Genomic DNA, 19041 nt, shown 5'->3' on the forward strand with positions numbered 1-19041 from the left:
TGAGGGATTCTTCCAGACCATGTGCCCTAAGGAACGCCTTGCTTACTAAGTTCTCCCCTCTCTCTGGCTGCTCATCTTTTTTCGTGTCTGTTCTCTCCATCTAAGCTTTACAAAAAAATGCTACAACCACTGCTTTGTTGCTTTTTTTTTTTTTTTTTTTTTTGCGGTACGCGGGCCTCTCACTGCTGTGGCCTCTCGCGTTGCGGAGCACAGGCCCCGGACGCGCAGGCTCAGCGGCCATGGCTCACAGGCCCAGCCGCTCCGCGGCATGTGGGATCTTCCCGGACCGGGACACGAACCCGTGTTCCCTGCATCGGCAGGCGGACTCCCAACCACTGGGCCACCAGGGAAGCCCTGCTTTGTTGCTTTTAAACAAACAAACAAACCCTTGTGAAAGCTTCTGATATCTCAGTATCTTGTTTATTTTCAATGTTTGGGTCATTTAAAATAATCCAAACATTTCACAGGGTCTGAACTACACGGGAATTACACCGTTCTCAAAATATACCAAGTGTGTCCACTACTTGGACCGGGCAGTCTGAGCAGAGGGCCAGCAATGGAAAAGCACAGCTCAAGGCAACTTTTATTTGTCGTTATACAAACTAACGGGACACGAAATACACGTGACCTCTCAGCCTTGATGCCTCTCAAAATCCAACGGGAAAGTCACTGACACGGCCCCGAGCTGGGAGCCTCGAGCTCTGGCCGCTGTGACTGTGAAGTCCGTGTATCTGCCTCCCGGGCCCCGAATCCTCCAAGGCAGGTCCCTGTCGGTCACAGTGGAGCGGCACCCGGCACGAGGAACACATCCCACTCGGGGCCCCCGTCCCCTCCTTGCCTCAGGGACACGCAATCCCGGGGGCCTGCTCTGCAAGGCTCACACCGTCAGGTGGCACAGAATGACACAACTTCACAAATTCACCGGCCAAAACCAAGCATCTTCTGTTTATTAATTTAGAATAACCCTGAGGGATTCACAGAGCTCAGTGGTCACAACGGCTCCATCCAATTTCCTCCTATGGATACAGCTGTGCACTGGGATCAGTTAAAAAAAAGTAAATCTTTTCCATCAGGAAACAGTCTACAGCTGATAACTCTTTTGGCTGAGTAGTACTTTTTATTTTTTGCTTCCCAGTGTCTTATACGCAAATTCATAGCAACCGTTTTAAGACAACGCGAACCTATTTTGCCTCAGGCAGTGACCCTATTAGACCCAATATTTCTACAGAAAACTCAGGAGTCAATTTGATTTTTATTTAGAGTCCTCACTTATTGTAACAGGAAGTACGGTTAAGTATCTGTGTAGTTAAATAAACGGCGGGAGGTACACTGGGGCCACACAACCTAAATCAGGTTCTTTAAAGACATCTGATGCGTTCTTACTCTAAGCATAAAAACAACTTCTCTTAAAAAAAATAAAGTTGTGATTTAAAAGGCCTTTGTTTCGTAGGGGAGGGGAATGAAAGATAAATGCTAGCGGGTGTTCGATCATGTTTGGATTTTTTACTTGGTCGTTCATCCCTTACATTCTGCAAATGCAAAAGGACGGTCAGCGATTTTTAAGAAAATACCTTAGGAACCTCGGCGCTTTTGATGATTCCACGGATACCTGGACCACTTACATTTGGAGAACAGAGACGATACTTCGAAAGTATATCACCCCCAGCCCAAGTTCATTTGATGAAACTACTATGTATAAAGCAGTTAATTATATACATAAATAACATAAAAATAATTATCATAAATTAAAAAGTCAAACAATCCCCCACTACCAATTCAGAGGTGCGAGTCGTCGGGAGTTACCGGTGAGCTGGGTGTGGAGGGCGAATCCTGAAGCCCCTTTCACATGCTGCGTGGGTGATGAACTTGGTTCACGAAAGCATGTATTGCACAAATCAAAGCCTAGCCCCCTCCTCAAAATCTTGCCATTTGGAATGAAGCGAAGTGCTGAGAACGTTGCGTTTTGCGTAACAGCTTGTCTGTAAGCCTCACTAGCGGCGTCAGGTTACTCTGTCTCATTTTTCCACTACTGACGGCCTCCCAAACAATGCAGGATCGGGGACAAGTATTGATCGATCAGGACAAAGTAAGGCAAACAAACGTATCATTTCATTCTGGACAGCGTTAAAGCATCAGGAGGGTAGAAATCAAGCCTCTCTGCCCGCCTCTTTGTTTCCCTGGCTGCGCCGTGGGAGGGCTAGCTGCTGGCTGCCACCTTGGTGGTCCAGAGCCTCACCTGCCACTTCTGAAACGGGCGCACACGCGTGAAAGCGCGTCCCCCGGAGGGGCAGAGCTCCCGTCGCTCAGCACGTTTATTCACTCGTTCATTAGGGGCACTGACGCTTCTATTGATCAGCTAATAGCCTTTCTGCTTTCATACTACTCGGCAGGAAACAGCAGTGTCTTCATATTTCAGAAAAACCTACACCTTTCTTGGGGAAAGAGCCAAGCTCATTCAACATTTTTTTAGAAAACTGGTCTTGAAACACACCAAGCTTTGGACTTGAAGTTTAAACAGAAAAAAGACATGAATTTCTCCCCTGTTCTCTAGCGCGGGGGATTCTGGCTGCGCCTCAGCCATAATAAATACATTTGGATGGCAGAGAATCCTGAGACACGACCCCGAGGAGCCTCCGGGGGGGCCGCATGAGGCTCACGGCCCCTGCATCGGGGCAGCCGCGTAGAGCTGGACGTGGACCCACAGTCCCACAGTGCAAACGACTTCTGTGTGTTAGAGGAAAACAGAGAACGGCGTGGCCTCCGCAGTCTCGATCACACAAGGTACGCTCGAGGTGAAGTTTTAAAAAAAAACAAAAAAGGAAAGAGCCATACTGAAAATCGATTCACGAATTCTATCACTAAGGTGCCTTGGTCGGCAACCTCACGTGACCCCTTGCCCGAGAGGAACTCGTGAAGGCCGGAGGAGGGGCGTCCGCTCCCACAGGGCATCTTCCCACGTGGTTCCGGCCCAAAGGTGCAGAACAAATTCGACTCAGCTCAAGTTTCAAAGAGGGTAAACGTTACTTGAACTCCTATCTGCTCATTAGCAAAAAAGTGCAGGAGCCCCAGGAGAAAACCGGCTACATTTTCACACAGTAGCGGAGCCCTAAAGGGAGAAACGAAACACGCCACTTACATCCCTAGTGACATACGGGTCTTACCGTGCTGCTCCTCTCTGGGTTTCCTTTTCCCAAACCCTGCGCCCATCCGCGTTCTGGGAGGGAAGCCTGGGGGCCTGGCCTTGCTGGGCAGAGCACATGGGGCCTCAGGGGGACCTGCTCAGGGTCACGTCTGAGCTCAGCTGACACACTGTGATGGTTGTTGGTGAATCTGGAGATAACGCTGCAAAAGCTACGTCAACCTTCCTGGTACCGCAACGTGCGGCGTCTTGTTCTTTTGTTTGGTATCCAGCAAACAAATCTCAAATAAAAACAGAAGCAGACCGCCTGTCCGTGGTTCTCTCCCCAGGTCCCTGCAGGGTGACTCAGTAGCTGTACATCTGCGGCTGCTGCTCGGCCGGCACCGGGGGCTGGGCGGCCTGCGGGGCGGGGGCCGGGGCCGGCAGCGCGTCCGTCTGGGGCACCGCCCGCCAGGTGAGCGGCGGCTGCTCGCCAAGCTGGCTCCCCAGGGGCGTGATGGAGTTGACCAGGGTGGTCAGGTTGATGAAGTGGGCCACCGACTGCGGATTCGAGGCTTCCGGCTGGGGGTGGATCTGGAGGTCGTCCTGGCGGTGGTGCAGCACGGCAGAGCCGCTGACGGTGTCAAAGGTCACGGTCAGGATGGAGTTGTCCAGCTGCAGCTGGCGCTCCGGGGCGGTCAGGTGCCCGACGGCCACCGGCTGGAGGTTGGTAAACTGAGTCCCGGCCGCGGTGGTGATGGGGGTCACGGTGATGTTGGTCAGGCCGACGGAGCTCGACGGGGTGGTCACATTGGGGTCGCCCAGCGTCACCACCACCTGGAAGAGTCACGCACAACACGGGACCGTTAGTTCCTGCGGAATCGAGAACACGGGCGGCTTCCTGTGCTATACTTTGTCTCGGAGGCCATCTCGTGACGCTGGAAGCATCACGCTCCTGGCCCAAAGCAAGGAGTTAAACACCTGCTGCTGAGGGGTTAAACCAAGTTCATTTTTCCTGGGAAAGAATTCTAGTGAAAGAGAGAAGCAAGATACAGACACCGTCATCGAGGCCATCGGCTGGAGCTGAAAAGCAAAGGGCTTCCGTAGCTAGGAAAAAAAACAGAAGAAAGTAATGAGAAAAACCGAGCTCATTCTTCACTGTCTCTTAACTCCTGTGAAGTGATGAAGGTAAATGGAAATCGCAACTGTAAAGGTCAGAAGGGCAGTGAACCAACATGCAGGGCCAGAGCTAATAAATGAAAACGCAAGCCATGCTCTTCCCCACAGACAGGGCCGAAACGCAGGGACGTCTGCAACCAGGATGCCCAGGGCCAGTCAGGGGAGGGGTGTGGCGTCCGACACACGCCGACCAGGAGCCGGGGGCCTCGAAACCCCAGCGGGGAAGCCTTGGTTAAAAGCAGCAGGCTGGCCGGCCACACGCCCTGGCAGGCAGACTCGGGCCCTGCGTGACTGGCCGGCACGCTCAGGCCATTGAGGACCTCCCCAAACTAGACGCAGACCCGTTCCCAAGCCGGGAGGATGGCGGTGACTTCTGGGTCTAAGCTGGGAAACGGGGAACGTGCTGCCCACGGCCAGAGCCCAGGCCCCCCGCGCCCGGGGCCCCCAGCCCTGCACGGGGAGCGGCGACCTGCTGGATGCTCTGCACGGCGGAGCTGGTCTCGTCCCCGACGCCGCCCGAGAACGTGGCCTCCTTCTCCGAGAACTCGCTGAAGGAGGCCTCCTCGGGCCCCGCGGCCCCGGCCTCATCCTCCGGCTTCTGCTTCCTCTTGTGAGTCCTCCTGGCGGCTTTCACGTGCTTCCCTTCCGCCAGATCCTCCTGCCCCAGGCTCAGCTCAGGCTGCAGGAAGAGAAGGCGCGACAACGGCGGGTCAACGGGCCGTGTCCCCGAAGCGGCCAGCGCGGCCCGGCCCTGCTCCTGGACACCACGTGACCAGGCTTGTCCGCTAACTTGCACTTCTAAGGACGGGGGCAGGTTCCTGTTGGTTTCAGTTGCTTTTCTTTCAGGTGAAGGATTTTAGATACCAGCCATATTTTTAAAAGACACATTTTGTGCTGAAACAGGAACATCTCTAACAGCAGATTTTTTGAGCCACTGTTTCAGCCCTGCTGAGCTCAGTCTGAGACTGAAAAACGCTTTCACATCAGGACTCTCATCCCCTGGCTGAACCAAACTCACTGCAGACACGATCTCGGATCAAAATGAGGCTGACCGCAAGAACTGTACGGTCACCTTTTCTGGGGACAGCAAACAGGGCCCAGCGGTAATGGCGACCCCAGACGGGTGCCCTGCACACGTCTTCTTGAGCTGCCAAGTGTGGCCTGTTTTCCGACCTACGGCTGGGCTGGCCCAGCATCACGGAGGCCGCCGAGCCATGGTGGCCAGCAAGGCTCTCCTCCCTCCTGGTCCTTGGTGCCATCCATGAGACTTGCCCCCACCCAGCGGCAGGCAGATCCTGAGGAGGGGCTGCCCTGGCCAGGGGTGGGCGTGGTCCTGGCCCTCCGGGGCTGCTGAGGCGTGGGGCACGGCGGCTCAGTACAACCCGGCCGCTGAGCGCCGCGCCCAAAGCTCCGTTGCAAGACACAGAGGTAGAAACGTGAGTTTAAAATAACCGAGAGCATGACACGTTTCCTTTAAAAGAAGAGAAGCTGGGCTTCCCTGGTGGCGCAGTGGTTGAGAGTCCGCCTGCCGATGCAGGGGACGCGGGTTCGTGCCCCGGTCCGGGAAGATCCCACGTGCCGCGGGGCGGCTGGGCCCGTGAGCCATGGCCGCTGAGCCTGCGCTCCGCAACGGGAGAGGCCACAGCAGTGAGAGGCCCGCGTACCACAAAAATAAAATAAAATAAGAGAAGCTCTTTATATAAAGGTACTGACTAAAAATTCCTCTTAAAAGTAAGTTCGCCTAACACGTTGAAAGTTATTTTGCTTCTAATAATCTAATCGTGCTAACAAGCTTTTCTGGAAACCACCTGTGATGCTTAAGTTTAAGTGTCACCGTGGCTGGGCTCGGGCACCCGGCTGGGTGGCTGAACACCAGTCTAGAGGCTGCCGTGAAGGTATCTTTCAGATGTGATTAACGCCGAAATCGGTGGGTACTGAGTCATGCAAAGCACCCTCTGCAATGCGGGTGGGCCTCGTCCCATCGGGCGAAGGCCTCGAGAGAAAAGGCTGGAGCTCCCAGAGGAAGAGGGAACTCTGTCTCCAGATGGACCTCGGGCACAGCATCAGCTCCTCCTGGGTCTCCAGCCTCCGGCCCGTCCTGAAAGTTCTGGACTTGCCAGCTCCACACTCGTGGGCACCAAGTCCTTAAAATAAATCTATCTCTGTACACACACGTACGCACGTGTACACACGCTCTCTATTGACTGTTTTCTCTGGGGAGCTGTGACTTAAGAAACCATCTATTCTCTAAAAGGAGATATGTCAGGATTCAGGAAACTGAAATTCTAGAAACTTTTACAGAAAGTAAAAGGCTCCTGGGGTGACGACCAACCGATAAAACAGCGGCAAACGAGCGTGAAACGTGGGGGTTTTTCCCAAAGGCTACTCAGGATACCTGCCGGGGCCCCTCGGGTGAGACGTCCCGGGCCCCGCGTGCGCAGGCCTCACCTGGACGATACCGATGGAGGAGGCGTCGATGGTGGTGGTCTCGGGGAGGTGGTCCAGGTCGTCGATCCTCACGGCCAGGACCTAGGAGTGACCACAGGGCGGTGAGCCCGGGACACCACGCCCGAAGGCCCAGGCTCAGGTCAGGCGGGACCCAGAAACGCGCCGACAGGCCGTCACCCTCAAAGGCGCCCACGCCCTCACGGGCCCTGCTCAGGACTTGAAAACCTGGATTCCACAGTCCCGTCCGGGCTCTCCTTCCCTCCTCCCAGGCCCCCTCTCTTCAAGTTTCTGCTGCGCTCTCACACACGGGGGTGTTACCTCGCCCCTGTCCGTGTGTCACTGCACTGCCCACCGCTCGAGGGTGGAGACTATTCCTTCCCTTTTAGTTTAGTGAAAACACTAACGTGCCTAGTGTGTAACGCATAGTGCATTCTCACTCAATCTTGTTCTTTCAAACCGAGAGCGGAGCGGGACAAGATACAGGAAACCTGTCCTACAAGGAACCTTCGAGAGTGAGACATTTACACTGTACACACGTGACTTTTCTACCTGAAAAGTAGAGAAGTCCGGGTAGTTCTCATTGGTCATTTCTGATGAAGTGCACCTGTGAGCCGCGCCGGCCGGTCCCCAGCACGCAGACCCTTACGCCACGACACACGCCCGGGGTCCACCCGGTCTTCCCTGAACCTGACCCACACACCTGCTGACGCCGGCTGTACCGTGACTGGGATCACTTAAGTGAACAAATCACAGGTGGGGCGACGGACCCTGAGCGCATAGAGAACGGAATCCCTGGGAGGGAGGTGTGGAAACGGGGAGTTGCTGAAGAAGGGAAGTGCTGTGCAAAGACTATACGAGAGCAGGGAGACCAGGAAAGTATCTGCACGGGCTCTTCAGCCAAATGGCTCTGCAAGCATCTCTACATTCTTTGTCAAAAAAAATTAAGAACAAAATTATAGGCTATACGTAGCGGGTGGGGCTCATTTAAGCAGAATGACGGGGAGCTGCATTTCCGGACTTAGGTTCCAAGACCAGGGCTGGGCGTTCTCTGAAAGGACGGCCAGCAAGGAGGTCGTGGTCATGTGTGTTGCAACGTAAATGCTGACGTGGCGCTGAGGACCCAAGTGTGACTGTGACGCTGCAAAGCTTAGTCACAGCAGCCAGATGCCACCGTCCTCTCCCACCCTCACCATCAGCACCTCCATCGCTGTCACCACCGTCACTGTCACCCCCACCTCCATCATCGTCAACGACGACATCATCAGCGTCCTAGTCACACGGTCTGGAAGCTCACGCCACGAAAAACAACCACAGAAGCATCTGCTGGCTTCGCTCTTACTCGGAGGGAAGACCACGCACGCAAAGTACCTTGTGTGTTTGGATTTGTTTGAATGGAGGGTTCACTCAAAGCAGAGGGAAAGACCACACCTTGAAGTCATAAAATCGCATCAATTCTGAAAGGTCTCCAATGGGTGAAAGCAGTTTACGCTTAACACCTCAGCCGGCCTCCACGGGACCCCTGCCCCCGAGTCTGTGCCCACACTGCGTGGCCCCCTGCCCCGCACCCCTGCGCAGCCGGGCCCCAGGGTGGCACCCACACAGCAGCAGAGCCCTCCCTCAGCCTCACTCCAGCTCTTCCTCTCTGTCTGACTTGTCTGCGTCCTACCCACCCCCCGTCTCCCACCCTAGACGGTCGGTCCAGGACGACGGGGCGCACCCTGTCCGGCTGGTGACCAGCGCTCATCCCCACAGGCACTTAACTGTATCTGTTTGAGCAACACAGAAGGAAAGGACAGAGAAACGTCAGAGGATCAACGGGGGAAGAGGCTGAAGGCTTCAGAGACAAAAGGGACTGAGAACAGAGCCCCGAAAGGGGAGCCCTCCGTCTGCCGGCGTCCCCTCCAGAGCGCTGTGCCACCCGCATGGTGGGCGTGAGAGGAGGAGGTGCAAAGAGGTGGCCGCACAGAGGGGCGGGCTAGGAAGCGACCGTCAACCAGACGGAAGCGTCTGCCGAGCTGCTCCGCGCCCGCAAGGCCTCCCGCACCCAGCAACATGCATCACACGACCCGTCTGCAAAAACTGCCATGCGCGCTGTTAGCACGTGTAGCTACAAACACCCACACGTCACCGAGAAATCACTCCCACACGTCACGAGCCCCCGGGGGAGCCTGCAGCGCCGGCCCTGGGCCCTGAGACCTGGAGGGCGCTGTCTGCCGACACTGGGCAGCGGGTGGATGCTGGCACTTCGGGCTCCTGCTCTCCCAACTTTAATTTTCTAGGTGGAAACGCTAGCTGGCCACTAGGTGGAAAAGGCCAAGAGTGAGGAGAGCGAAGCTGGTGGAGCCCCAGCTCCTCGGGGTCCCCAGAGCTCAGGGTCAAGGTGACGCAGAAAAAGACGCACCTACCATCCACATGAGGCAGAGGGTGCTTTTATAATTGCGAAAGTAACCCATGTTCACTAGAGGAAATTATTTAAAATGGAGAACAAGAGAAGAAATAACCAAAACTTCAACGCCAGGAGAAGACCACCGTGTAATGTTTTCGTCCTTTATCGTTTCGCCCACCCCATTTATATTACATACGTGAGTATGCCATAAACACACACAACGTGAATGACATAGTGTATACACACGCGGTACACGCACGGTGTGTACGGCTTTCTTACAGCAAACACTCACGCTTTCACTCAGGGTTCTCTGCAAACACGTCACATTCACGCACATCACTAAACTACCACTAACTTAATCACATTCCTCTTGCTGGACATTGAGGGGTCCAAGTAGTCATTTATAAATGGAGGGATGGTCATGCTACCCCCGCAGGAGGACACGGCACAGCCGGGCACCCGGCTCACGCCCGGCGCACAGGCATTTTGAATCTAAGAACCTCCTCTAATCTAACGGAGGAAGGATGGCACCTCTACCGTTAAAGGCTTTCTCCTGTGTCTTAACCACAGGTGTTTGCTTTCATGAACCTCCGTGGACACACTGGGTTCTTTGTGTTCTACTCGTGGAATGCATATTACCTTTAATGTTAACAGTTCCTATCCGTTAACGGTAGTAATATCTTACCACATCTCTTCCGTTTTCCCTTTGACCTACAGAAGTTCTAAATGTTATGCCGCTTAGTCGAATCGTTTGTTCGAGACTCCTCTCACCGCTTTTGCGCTTAGCAAGTTTCCACCTTTCAGTGATATAGCTATTTTCCCGTACTTCCTTCTAGCTTTGTTTCTCAGTTTACTTCTTTTTAAAAAGCATTAAATTCTTCAGTGCGCTGGACCTGCCTTTAGAACCAGCCCACGGGTGAGCCGGGGTCTATCTGCCTCGATACAGCTTCTCCCCCTCGGTCCCCAGGGCCACCTTCTAATCAGCCCCTAACACCACACGGAGGCTCCCGTCCTGAATCGTTTTTAGTCGCCCAAAGGGAGGAAAGGAGGAGGGGTGAGGGTCGCACTCCCGTCTCGCCGTAATTCCAGCGAGAATGTAATTCATAACCTCAGCAAAAAACACGCGCCAGGCTCTTCTGTCCACTCACTCGTTCAGCGCCGTCGGCGCGCAGGTGGAGGGGAGCTGCCGGGCCCAGGCCCCGCCGGGAGGAACCACGGGCCTGCGCGGGGGCGGGGATGGTGAGCCAGCGCGGCGGGGTCTCTGGGCAGGGGTGGGGCCCGCGCGGGGAGGCGGGGGGAGGCGGGCAGAGGGGCGCCCGCCCAGGCTCACCTCGGGGTGCTTGCGCCGCATGTGTCTGCTCATGGAGGCCCTGGTGGACACCCTGGTCCCGCACAGCTGGCAGCTCTGGGCCTCCACCTTGTCGTGCGTGAGCTGCACGTGCTTCTGCAGCATGTACTCGGTGACGTACTTCTTGTCGCACACGGAGCACGTCCACTGCTTGCCCACTTCCCACGCGCACGGGGCAGAAGAGGAAGCACGGGTCGTGAGCGGGCTCAGCCGCCGGGTCACCCACCCGGCGGTCAGGCCGCGGGACAGGCCGCGCGGCCTCCTCCCCTCCCAGAGCCCAGTCGCTACTCCAATGTCCGAAAATTTTTCTGGGCTGACGTTTTGGGGGCGAGGGGCCACCGTTCAGGCAGAACAGCACCAAAACATCCGAAAAGGCCTACCAACAGCACCACAGCCGTGCCGACCCCACCGCGCACGCTCCGATGGCCTCAGCAGAGCCCGCGGCAGGCGGCCGGCCGGTCCCCAGGTGCCGCGCTTACCCGTGTGGATGAGCTTGTGCGTCTCCATCGTGTTTCTCTCGCTGAAAGTTTTTCCGCACAGTTCGCACATGAAGTCTTTAATCCCTGCAGAAAAAGTCATGCTTAATTTCACGTTTCACGAGTGTTTAACTACACGCAGAAGCTGTCTCGTCCTTGACACATTTCTGTATTTGCAGAAGCTGCACGGCAGGTAAATTACCAGGAGAGAGCAGACAGTAAGTGTTCGTTCCCACACGCGACCGGCACACTGTGGCTTGAAAGCTACCCTGTGGCCGGCACCCAGGCGAGCTCCTTCCGCAGAAGGGGTGACAAGGACAGTTTCAGCCCGAGGCCCACAGACTGCCACAGAGTCTCAGCAGCATCCGATTCAAAGAGCTTACTCTGCAGAGCTCGCGGCCAGGGAAGGCAGGGCCACGTTTATGACACGTTTAAGGCTTCCACCCGCTTCACTCCCGTCCTGACTGTTCAGATCAGTCACTCGGTCTGGGGTGACCACCTTGCCTGCCTGCAACCCGGCAAGGAAGCATCAAGGCATTGCACTGTTTCTCTCCCCAAACTGACAAGAAAGTGGATCCTTAGAATGCCTTTTAAATAAAGGTTTCCCCCCAAATGGAAAACTAGGTAAGTGATTTTCAGGGTCCACTCATCTCGGACTTATCTTGGCCCCGTATTCGGCGAACCCCTCGTACGCTCACTGCGGCTTTTGGAGGCCAGAGGCCGCTACAGCCCAGCAGGTGCACTGTTGTGAGACCCGAGAGGTGGCGCAGGACCCAGTCCCAGGGGGTGAACGCTTCCCAGAAAAGGGGAAGTGAAACGGATGAGCTTCCCCAGGAAGAGAAGGGCAGCACACTTTTGTGAAAGCCCAGTGCCCTGGGGGCTGGCACTCCAGGGGGACCCAAAGCAGACCTGCGTGGTGGCCTGGACAGCCCTGGGGGCAGTGAGAGAGGTGGGCGCACAGGCGAGCTGGGCCAGGCAGTGGCAGGACTCAGGTGCATTTTAGGGAGAACATGGAACCAACCAGAGGCTCCTACCAGAAACTTCAGACACAACTTCATCACCCAGGGATAACCGTCTCTCACTCCGCTGTCGATCTTAATCCTCTTATACACACACGTTCATCCATACACAAATGTTTTATAAAACAATGAACTCATTTGTTGTAGAGGCTGGTTTCTCTCCCACTGGACCACGAACGTCTGTGTAACTTAACACACGATTCCATCACTTGCAAGGGTGCACTGTCCCTCATGGTGAACACACCATAATTTAGCCACTGCCCTACTGATGGACACATCCAGACGACAGAACGACCGGCGTGTACACACGCCCTGGGCCCTTGTCTGACGGTTTCTCCCTCACACGCTCCTGCAGGGCGACGGCTGAGCGGAAGGGAAGGCGTTGAGGACAGCTAGCTGGGCGGTAACCCGAGCTCCGTGAGGGCGCACAAGGACGCAGGGCGCTCGCAGGGACTGGGAGCTTCTGAGACACCCGGCCACCCAAGCGACCCACCTCCGAGAGCTCAGTCGGGAAACCCGGGGCCTGCTGGGAGCTAAAGGCCGCGAGGGGCAGCGGCGGCGCTTCCCCGAGCCGCGCCTGCACCGCTGGCCCCGTCCCTCCGCGAGGGCGCCGCGGCCGGGGCTGACTCACCCGTGTGCCTCTTGTAGTGCTTGAGCATGTTGACCTTCTGCGCGAACTTGCGGTGGCACTCCCTGCACTCGTACTCCTTGATGCCCTTGTGCAGTTTCATGTGGTGGCGCAGCGCGTGCTTGGTCTTCATGCCTGCGGACGGAGCGCGGCGGCTCTTCGGGGGCCCCAGCCCTGCCACGGACCCCGGCGGCGCACGCGCCCCGCCCCCTCGCCCCAGCACACACAGGTCGGGGTGAGAGCAAAGAGGGACAGGGCGCGGGGGCTCGTCTCCGAGAGGGCCCCCTCCACCAGCGGTGAGGCGGGCCGTGTGTCCTCGGAGGCCACTTCCAGACAGCCCGTCTCAGCGGGCGCCCGCCCGGCCTGCACGGTCAGCGCTCCCAACGACAGGAGCTGCGGATAGCCGTGCCAATCTAACCACTGTGACCCAACCGACTCATCTGGTAGGCGGCTCCAAGTCTCCTGAAGTCCGCTGTTGATCTTGGTGATGTGTTAATTAAGGTTAGATACTTAAAGGTCCAAACACAGACTTTCCATCTACCTTCAGGTTAACGTAACCAAGTCAACACTTGCGGAAAGGAGCGAAATATGCTAAAACCTCCCTAACTCAGGCGCTGAAGAAGGAAAGACCCTGGTTTAGGGCTTGGATCAGCGGTGGAGGGTCTTAGGCCAGGAGACCCACCAGGTGAGCAGCGCTGGACAGGAAGGGGGATGCAGGGTCTGTGGGCAAAGGGCGCCTGGGGGGCGGCCTTAGCATCTCATGGTGCGTGAAGTGTTTTGAACAAATCTTCCTGTGTATCCTCGGCTACTAATGCTATACGTGGAAACCCACCAGGCATGGCACACGGGTCTCTGCTGCCCGGTGACGGGGCTCTCATTACTTCTACAGCCTCCCATTTGAATAGGACCCGGTCAGGTCCAGAATTTGGGGGGAAAATGTAAAGTATTGATAATAATAAGCAAGGGCATTTCCTGCAACATCACCTGGAATGATAAAAGACTGCACGCCAAAAACCCCTGAAGATGTAAATTAAAGGGTCTGGTTGTAGGAATCCACAGGATGGAATCCTATCAAGGTTCTGCGAGGAAAATTAGGGCAATATTTGCCTGATATGAAAAGGTCACCACGAGGGATATGGAAGTAAATAAAAAGTAAGGTATGGAAAGAACAGGTAAACACAAGGATCCGCTTGTATGTGCCAGTGATCATAATATGAAAGTAAAATGACCACCGATAGTTTAGGATTATGGAAGATAAATATGGTAACCCAAGTGTTAACACCTGCATTGTATTTAAAGTATTCAGAAGTCATGAAAGAAATCATGAAACTGAACATTAAATACACTTCAGATATAAAAATGTGTATAACACAAGATGTGCCACTGACCTCAGCGCCCACCCTGGGCACCCCTCCCTGACCTGCCAGGGCTCACTGAACAGCACTCAGGTCTCAGGTGTGGTTGCCCCCTGCCCAGCTGGGGGGACGGCCCACCACACCTGTCTACCTACAACCCTTCCCACCTCTAACTGGCTCTAGCTCTGTGGGAAAGGGGCTGGACTTGCTGCAGCAAAGACGGGGGCTGCAGCTGGAGCTCCAGCCAGCAGGGCCAGTGCTGACATGCGTGGAAACTTCTAGAAATGTCAGTGCACAACGATCAAATGCTGCTTTTGAAGAGTGTGACTGAGGTCTGAGGTGGGAATAACTTTACTTTGCATATCCATTTGTGTAAAAAAATTGTTTTCTGGTTAGGTGCCTGGGTTACTTTTTCAATAAAACAATCTACACGCTGCACACAGTTACTCTGGAGAACAGACAAGACACTGTCACCTGTGCAGAGAGGGACTGGGGGCCGGGGTGGGGGACTGTGCACTTTCTGCTTTTCTCTGCAGTTCTTTTAGCCTTCTGCGTGTAATCTTATTTTACGAGTCTAACGGGGGTTTATCCAGTGAGTGGAATTACGGGGCATTTGTGTTTTCTTCGTACTTTCCTAAAAATCACATAAAGGAAGACAGTAAAAACTTGATGGAATATTAGAGTTTTAAAAGACCCTCACGGCAAGGCAGATGAACTTGATCAGTCCCATATCTGAAGGAGGGTGGCACTGCCGCTCTCCACCACACAGACCACTGGCGGCCACTTGAAAGCACCAAAGACCCGCTGCCCCAAGCCTTCCTGACAGTTCTGGTTTGTGTTCAAACAGAAATGAGTTAAAATTGTACCACGGACTGCGATTACCTTTTCTTTTCCTCATTCTACTTACTGATGTAAGAGATTTTATTAATGGACTTACTAGCATTTAACTCATTTCACCCGACGCAAATAAAGGTCACAGTCATCACTGGTAACAGTACATCACTGCGTTACTGCACAGCTGGTCCTAGTCAGTAGTTCCAGTCGGCAGTCGAGGATTTTGCACCTATACTCAGGCCGTATGAGGACCCTCAGGTTATTCTGTACTTCACAGAATTCTGTGTTACACCGTTTCCCTACTTTTAAAACGATGTGCTTGTGCTCTGATTTCACCCCATCTCCCTGCCTTTGGACGGCTTTATTTTTCTCGCTGATCCTCTTCGGGTCTTACCTTTCTTGAGTAAATGACTCGGGTCTGGGCGACCCCCCCGTGTGGCCTGGCCGCTCCTCCTGCCTGACGGCCAGGTCCCCCCCCCACCTCCGTGCGCCCGCTCTCGCCTTCGCCCCTCCCTCCCCCTCCCCCCCCACACTGAGCACACAGCCCGGCTCCCCCCCACCTGCCCTCACCTTTCCCACACTCTGCACACAGGTACTCTCGGATGTTGTCGTGCACGCGCATGTGCTCCTTCAGCATGTCCTTCCTGGCAAAGGACTTCCCACACTGCTCGCAGGCGTGGCTTTTCACACCTACAGACAAACAGGTCAGACTTTCACAGCAGGAGATCCGCACCCACGGTCACCGCGTGACGGCAGTGACGGGAGGAGTGCTGCCCCCCGCCTGCAGCTGGAGCAGTGCCCGCTGAGCCCTCCTTCCCCGGTCTCCGCGGGGACCCAGAGGGGGGAGCGGTGGCAAAGACGGACAGAGAAGCGCCGGCAGGGAGGCAAGATGACCATAGGGCAGGAAGCAGCCCGGGCCCCTGCGTCCTCCCAGGCACGGCTACCTGTGTGGATAAGTTTGTGCCGCTCCAAGTTTCCGATGCTGTTGAAGATACGCCCGCAGATCTCACATGGGTGGATGTACCTGAAACCAGGCACAGGCTCAGGACGCCCCGCACAGCCTCCCGGGGCCGTCAGCGGCCGAGTGCACCTGCCTGAGCGCCTCTATCGGCAGGTGGGGCATAAGAGGTGCCGGGCGGGGGACAAGGGACCCAGAGACTTCAGCCTCCATCTGGGCTGAATCGTCCCCCTCAAAATTCACACGTTGGTGTCCTGATTCCCAGCACTGCAGAATGCGACGGTGCTTGGAGATGGGGGTCTTCACAGAGGTGGCTAAGTTAAAATTGAGGTCCTCACGACAGGCCCGAATCCAGTATGACTGGTGCCCTTATACACAGAGACACGCACTGAGGGAAGGCCACGAGGACACAGGGAGAAGATGGCATCCACACGCCAAGGAGAGAGCCTGGGACAGATGCTCCCTCACGGTCACAGAAGGAAGCAGATCTGCTGCATCTAGAACGTCCGGCCTTCAGCACTGAGATAATACATTTCTGCTGTTCAAGCTGCCCAGTCGGCAGCCCGAGCAGACTACCCGGCTCTAAGCAGGGCTGTTGCCTGACTTGCTTGGACACACAGCGCTGATTACGGGCTGTAGGCAGAAGTGGGACTGACATTCACGAAACCTAATTACTGCGGGGCAAAGGGGCTCTGGTCGTATGGAGGCAGGGCCTGCAACGTGGCCCAGTGTGCCGGGGGTCTGGGAAGGCGTGCAACCTGGGAGAGGCCTGATGACCCACGAAGGAGCGAGGCCAGTGCCTCCCCCAGACCCGCCCAGGGCCCCCGAAGGAGGGAGAATTTGCTCTACGCTCCAGACGGCCGATTTGGGCACCTGCCTCTCTGTAAGGAAGCCAGCCCTCCCTCTGCACCACCCTAGACCAGGGAGCCCCTGCCCGGGCGGGCCTCACTTCTGCACGTTGGGGTCAGGCAGGTTCTCGCGGTGGATGACCATGTGGGCGTGGTAGGTGGCCTTCAGGGCGAAGCGCCGATGGCAGGTGCTGCAGCCATAGCCCTTCTCCTTGTGCACCTCCATGATGTGCTTCAGGTACTCCTTCCCGCGGCCGAAGGTGAGCTGCGGACACGCACACTGCTCTCGTGCGCACGCAGCCCGGATCCCCGCGGCCGACGCTGCGCCGCTGCCACCCAGGCGCCCCGGACGCCGGAGGGAGCCCGCTTCCCAGCAGGAGACGGGGACTCCCGAGAGCAGGGCCAGCGGTGGGCAAAATCACGAAGCGGGGGGGAGCACAGGAAGGAGACTCCAGTCCTCCTGGACCTGCCGGCAGGTCCCGCCCCCCCCACCCCAGCCAGCTTCCAGAACGCCCCTCCTCTCCGCCCACCTGACCCCATCTCTCCCCCAAGCCTGAAGGCCCTGACAGGTGCACGGTCAGGTGCTGTGCTGAGCCCATGGGTGCGAACGCCCAGGGAGAACGCAGGGACCTGCTCGGCAGTGGTGAACCACAGCTCCCTGAGCAGTGAAGCCGTACAGCAAAACTGCTGAAAACTCACCGCGCCCCCAGCCTCTAAGCAAGGGTCCCTGCCGTGTGGGGGGCAGGCGGAGGAGAGAGGAGCCCTGGCCTGCGCCCACCTTCGCGGACACGGATCCCCACCGGTCAGCCACACAGGCACGTGTGGACCACACTGATTCTGAGACAGTGGTCCCCTGATGGCGGTGAGACCCGTATCCAACATCCCTGAGATGCGACGAGACCTGGGGCGCCTTCCGGGACATCTGTGAGGCGCCCCCCCACGCCAGAGCCCCTGCGGGCCGGCAGCTCTGCAGCCCCAGGGCCGGAAGGCTGCAGGTCCAGTTACCTGACACCTTTTGCAGCTGTACTTGTGAGGCTCCGAGTCTGCGCTCTCGTCGGAAGTGCCATCGTTTTCTTCCGAGGAGATCCCGATCTTGCCGATAAACTCCTCCCTCTGCTGGTCGTCCATCAGTGCGATGTCCTGGCAAACAGTCACCACGTCCAATTTCTGACACGCTTGGCGCGAGCTTTAACCGGGGCTTTGTAGGCCGGATGCAGAAACCGTGCCCTCGGGTCACCTGGGACACCCCACCCACTGACGGTGGTGCCATCAGGCTTTGCTCACGTCCAGGTGACTGTGAACGCCAGGGCTGGAGCTGCTGGGAACAGTCACCGAGCTGGGACGCGTCTGGAGGGCATGCTCTGCGTCCTCACGTGGGCCTCGTCACCACCGACCCCTCCCTCCTTTTCCCTGGATCGGCACTTCTTCCCCCGCCCAACCCCGGAGCCATGACCCTGAATCCTCACTCCTCTCCTCACCACACCCACAAGCTCCCGTCTCATGTTCCTCAAGGGCAGGGAGGGAAGCAAATGCCCCCCCCCCCCCCCGCCCCCCGCCCCGACCCTCGACCCTCATTCTTCTCCCGGGAGGTGCCTAGCATGGAGGGGTTTTAACGCGAGCCCTGCAGGTGGGCTTCAGGAGACACGGCAAGAAGACTCCAGAGAGCTCACCGGAAGAGCGGCAAGGCGGCCACGCCGACCACGAGGGCCGGCCCCGCCCCCCCGTGCAGCCCGGGAAGGGGGACACTAGCCCACCTTGAAGTGGACGTGGATGTGATCCCGGAGCACGTCCACGCGGAAGAACCTGCGCCCGCAGATCTCACAGGTGTACTTCTTGTCGCCGTGCGTCAGCAGGTGTTTGTTCATGTTGCTCCTGCAGGAGAACACCTGTGGGGGGAGGAGCCGGCTCGGAGATGCCTGGGACTGCGCGCGCCCGGCCCGCGGGGAGACCGTGACCGGGCACAAAAACGCAGCTTCTCCCCAGGGTTTGAGTTGCAGCACCTCCTCAGTGTTGGAGACACAAACAATCACGTGGTGTTAGAATCAGGACCGTGTGACTGTTTGAATTGGTGCTCACATTATAATACAGAATGAACCGTTGTCTAGTCTTCACCATCAACAGTATCCTGCCCAATTTTATTCAGCTCACTTAAATATTTCACTAGGGTGGGCCTACCAAGAAGACTGTCACAGAAACAGCTGCAGTTTTCCGAAAGAGGATGTCAAAAAGGAGGTACGTCCTCAGTGGGTGTTCCGTATTTCATGCACAATTCACACCGCCTCCCCCAGTTTCTCAGCGCTTCCTGTCTAAAGTGATGAGTGTGGAGACCTGGTCATTGACCTAGTACTCGTCCACTGGGTGTCTCCTCTGCCGCCCACAGGCCAGGTGCAGCTGTGCGTCCGCCAGCAGAGCTCAGTGGACAAAACCAGCAGCAGAGATGACCC

At 56.5% G+C, this 19041-nt stretch overlaps 1 protein-coding gene across 2 annotated transcripts in view; it reads right to left on the reverse strand.

Annotated features, from left to right (window-relative positions):
- Positions 1-474: 474 nt before the first annotated feature.
- Positions 475-19041, reverse strand: part of PRDM15 (PR/SET domain 15) — a 58872-nt gene continuing 40305 nt past the window's right edge. The window contains exons 14-24 of one of the 2 annotated variants that reach the window (XM_032630891.1): positions 18352-18483; positions 17603-17737; positions 16699-16862; positions 15736-15815; positions 15362-15481; positions 12606-12737; positions 10959-11042; positions 10462-10637; positions 6746-6826; positions 4767-4976; positions 475-3955 (exon numbers count right to left, since the gene is read on the reverse strand). In XM_032630891.1, the coding sequence (XP_032486782.1) occupies positions 3485-3955; positions 4767-4976; positions 6746-6826; positions 10462-10637; positions 10959-11042; positions 12606-12737; positions 15362-15481; positions 15736-15815; positions 16699-16862; positions 17603-17737; positions 18352-18483 (1785 nt within the window). In that variant the 3' untranslated portion in view covers positions 475-3484. The remainder of the gene's footprint in view (positions 3956-4766; positions 4977-6745; positions 6827-10461; positions 10638-10958; positions 11043-12605; positions 12738-15361; positions 15482-15735; positions 15816-16698; positions 16863-17602; positions 17738-18351; positions 18484-19041) is intronic. The other variant, XM_032630892.1, reaches the window with a different exon arrangement.

This window comes from Phocoena sinus, chromosome 4, assembly GCF_008692025.1.
Source record: "Phocoena sinus isolate mPhoSin1 chromosome 4, mPhoSin1.pri, whole genome shotgun sequence".
Classification (NCBI taxonomy): domain Eukaryota; kingdom Metazoa; phylum Chordata; class Mammalia; order Artiodactyla; family Phocoenidae; genus Phocoena; species Phocoena sinus.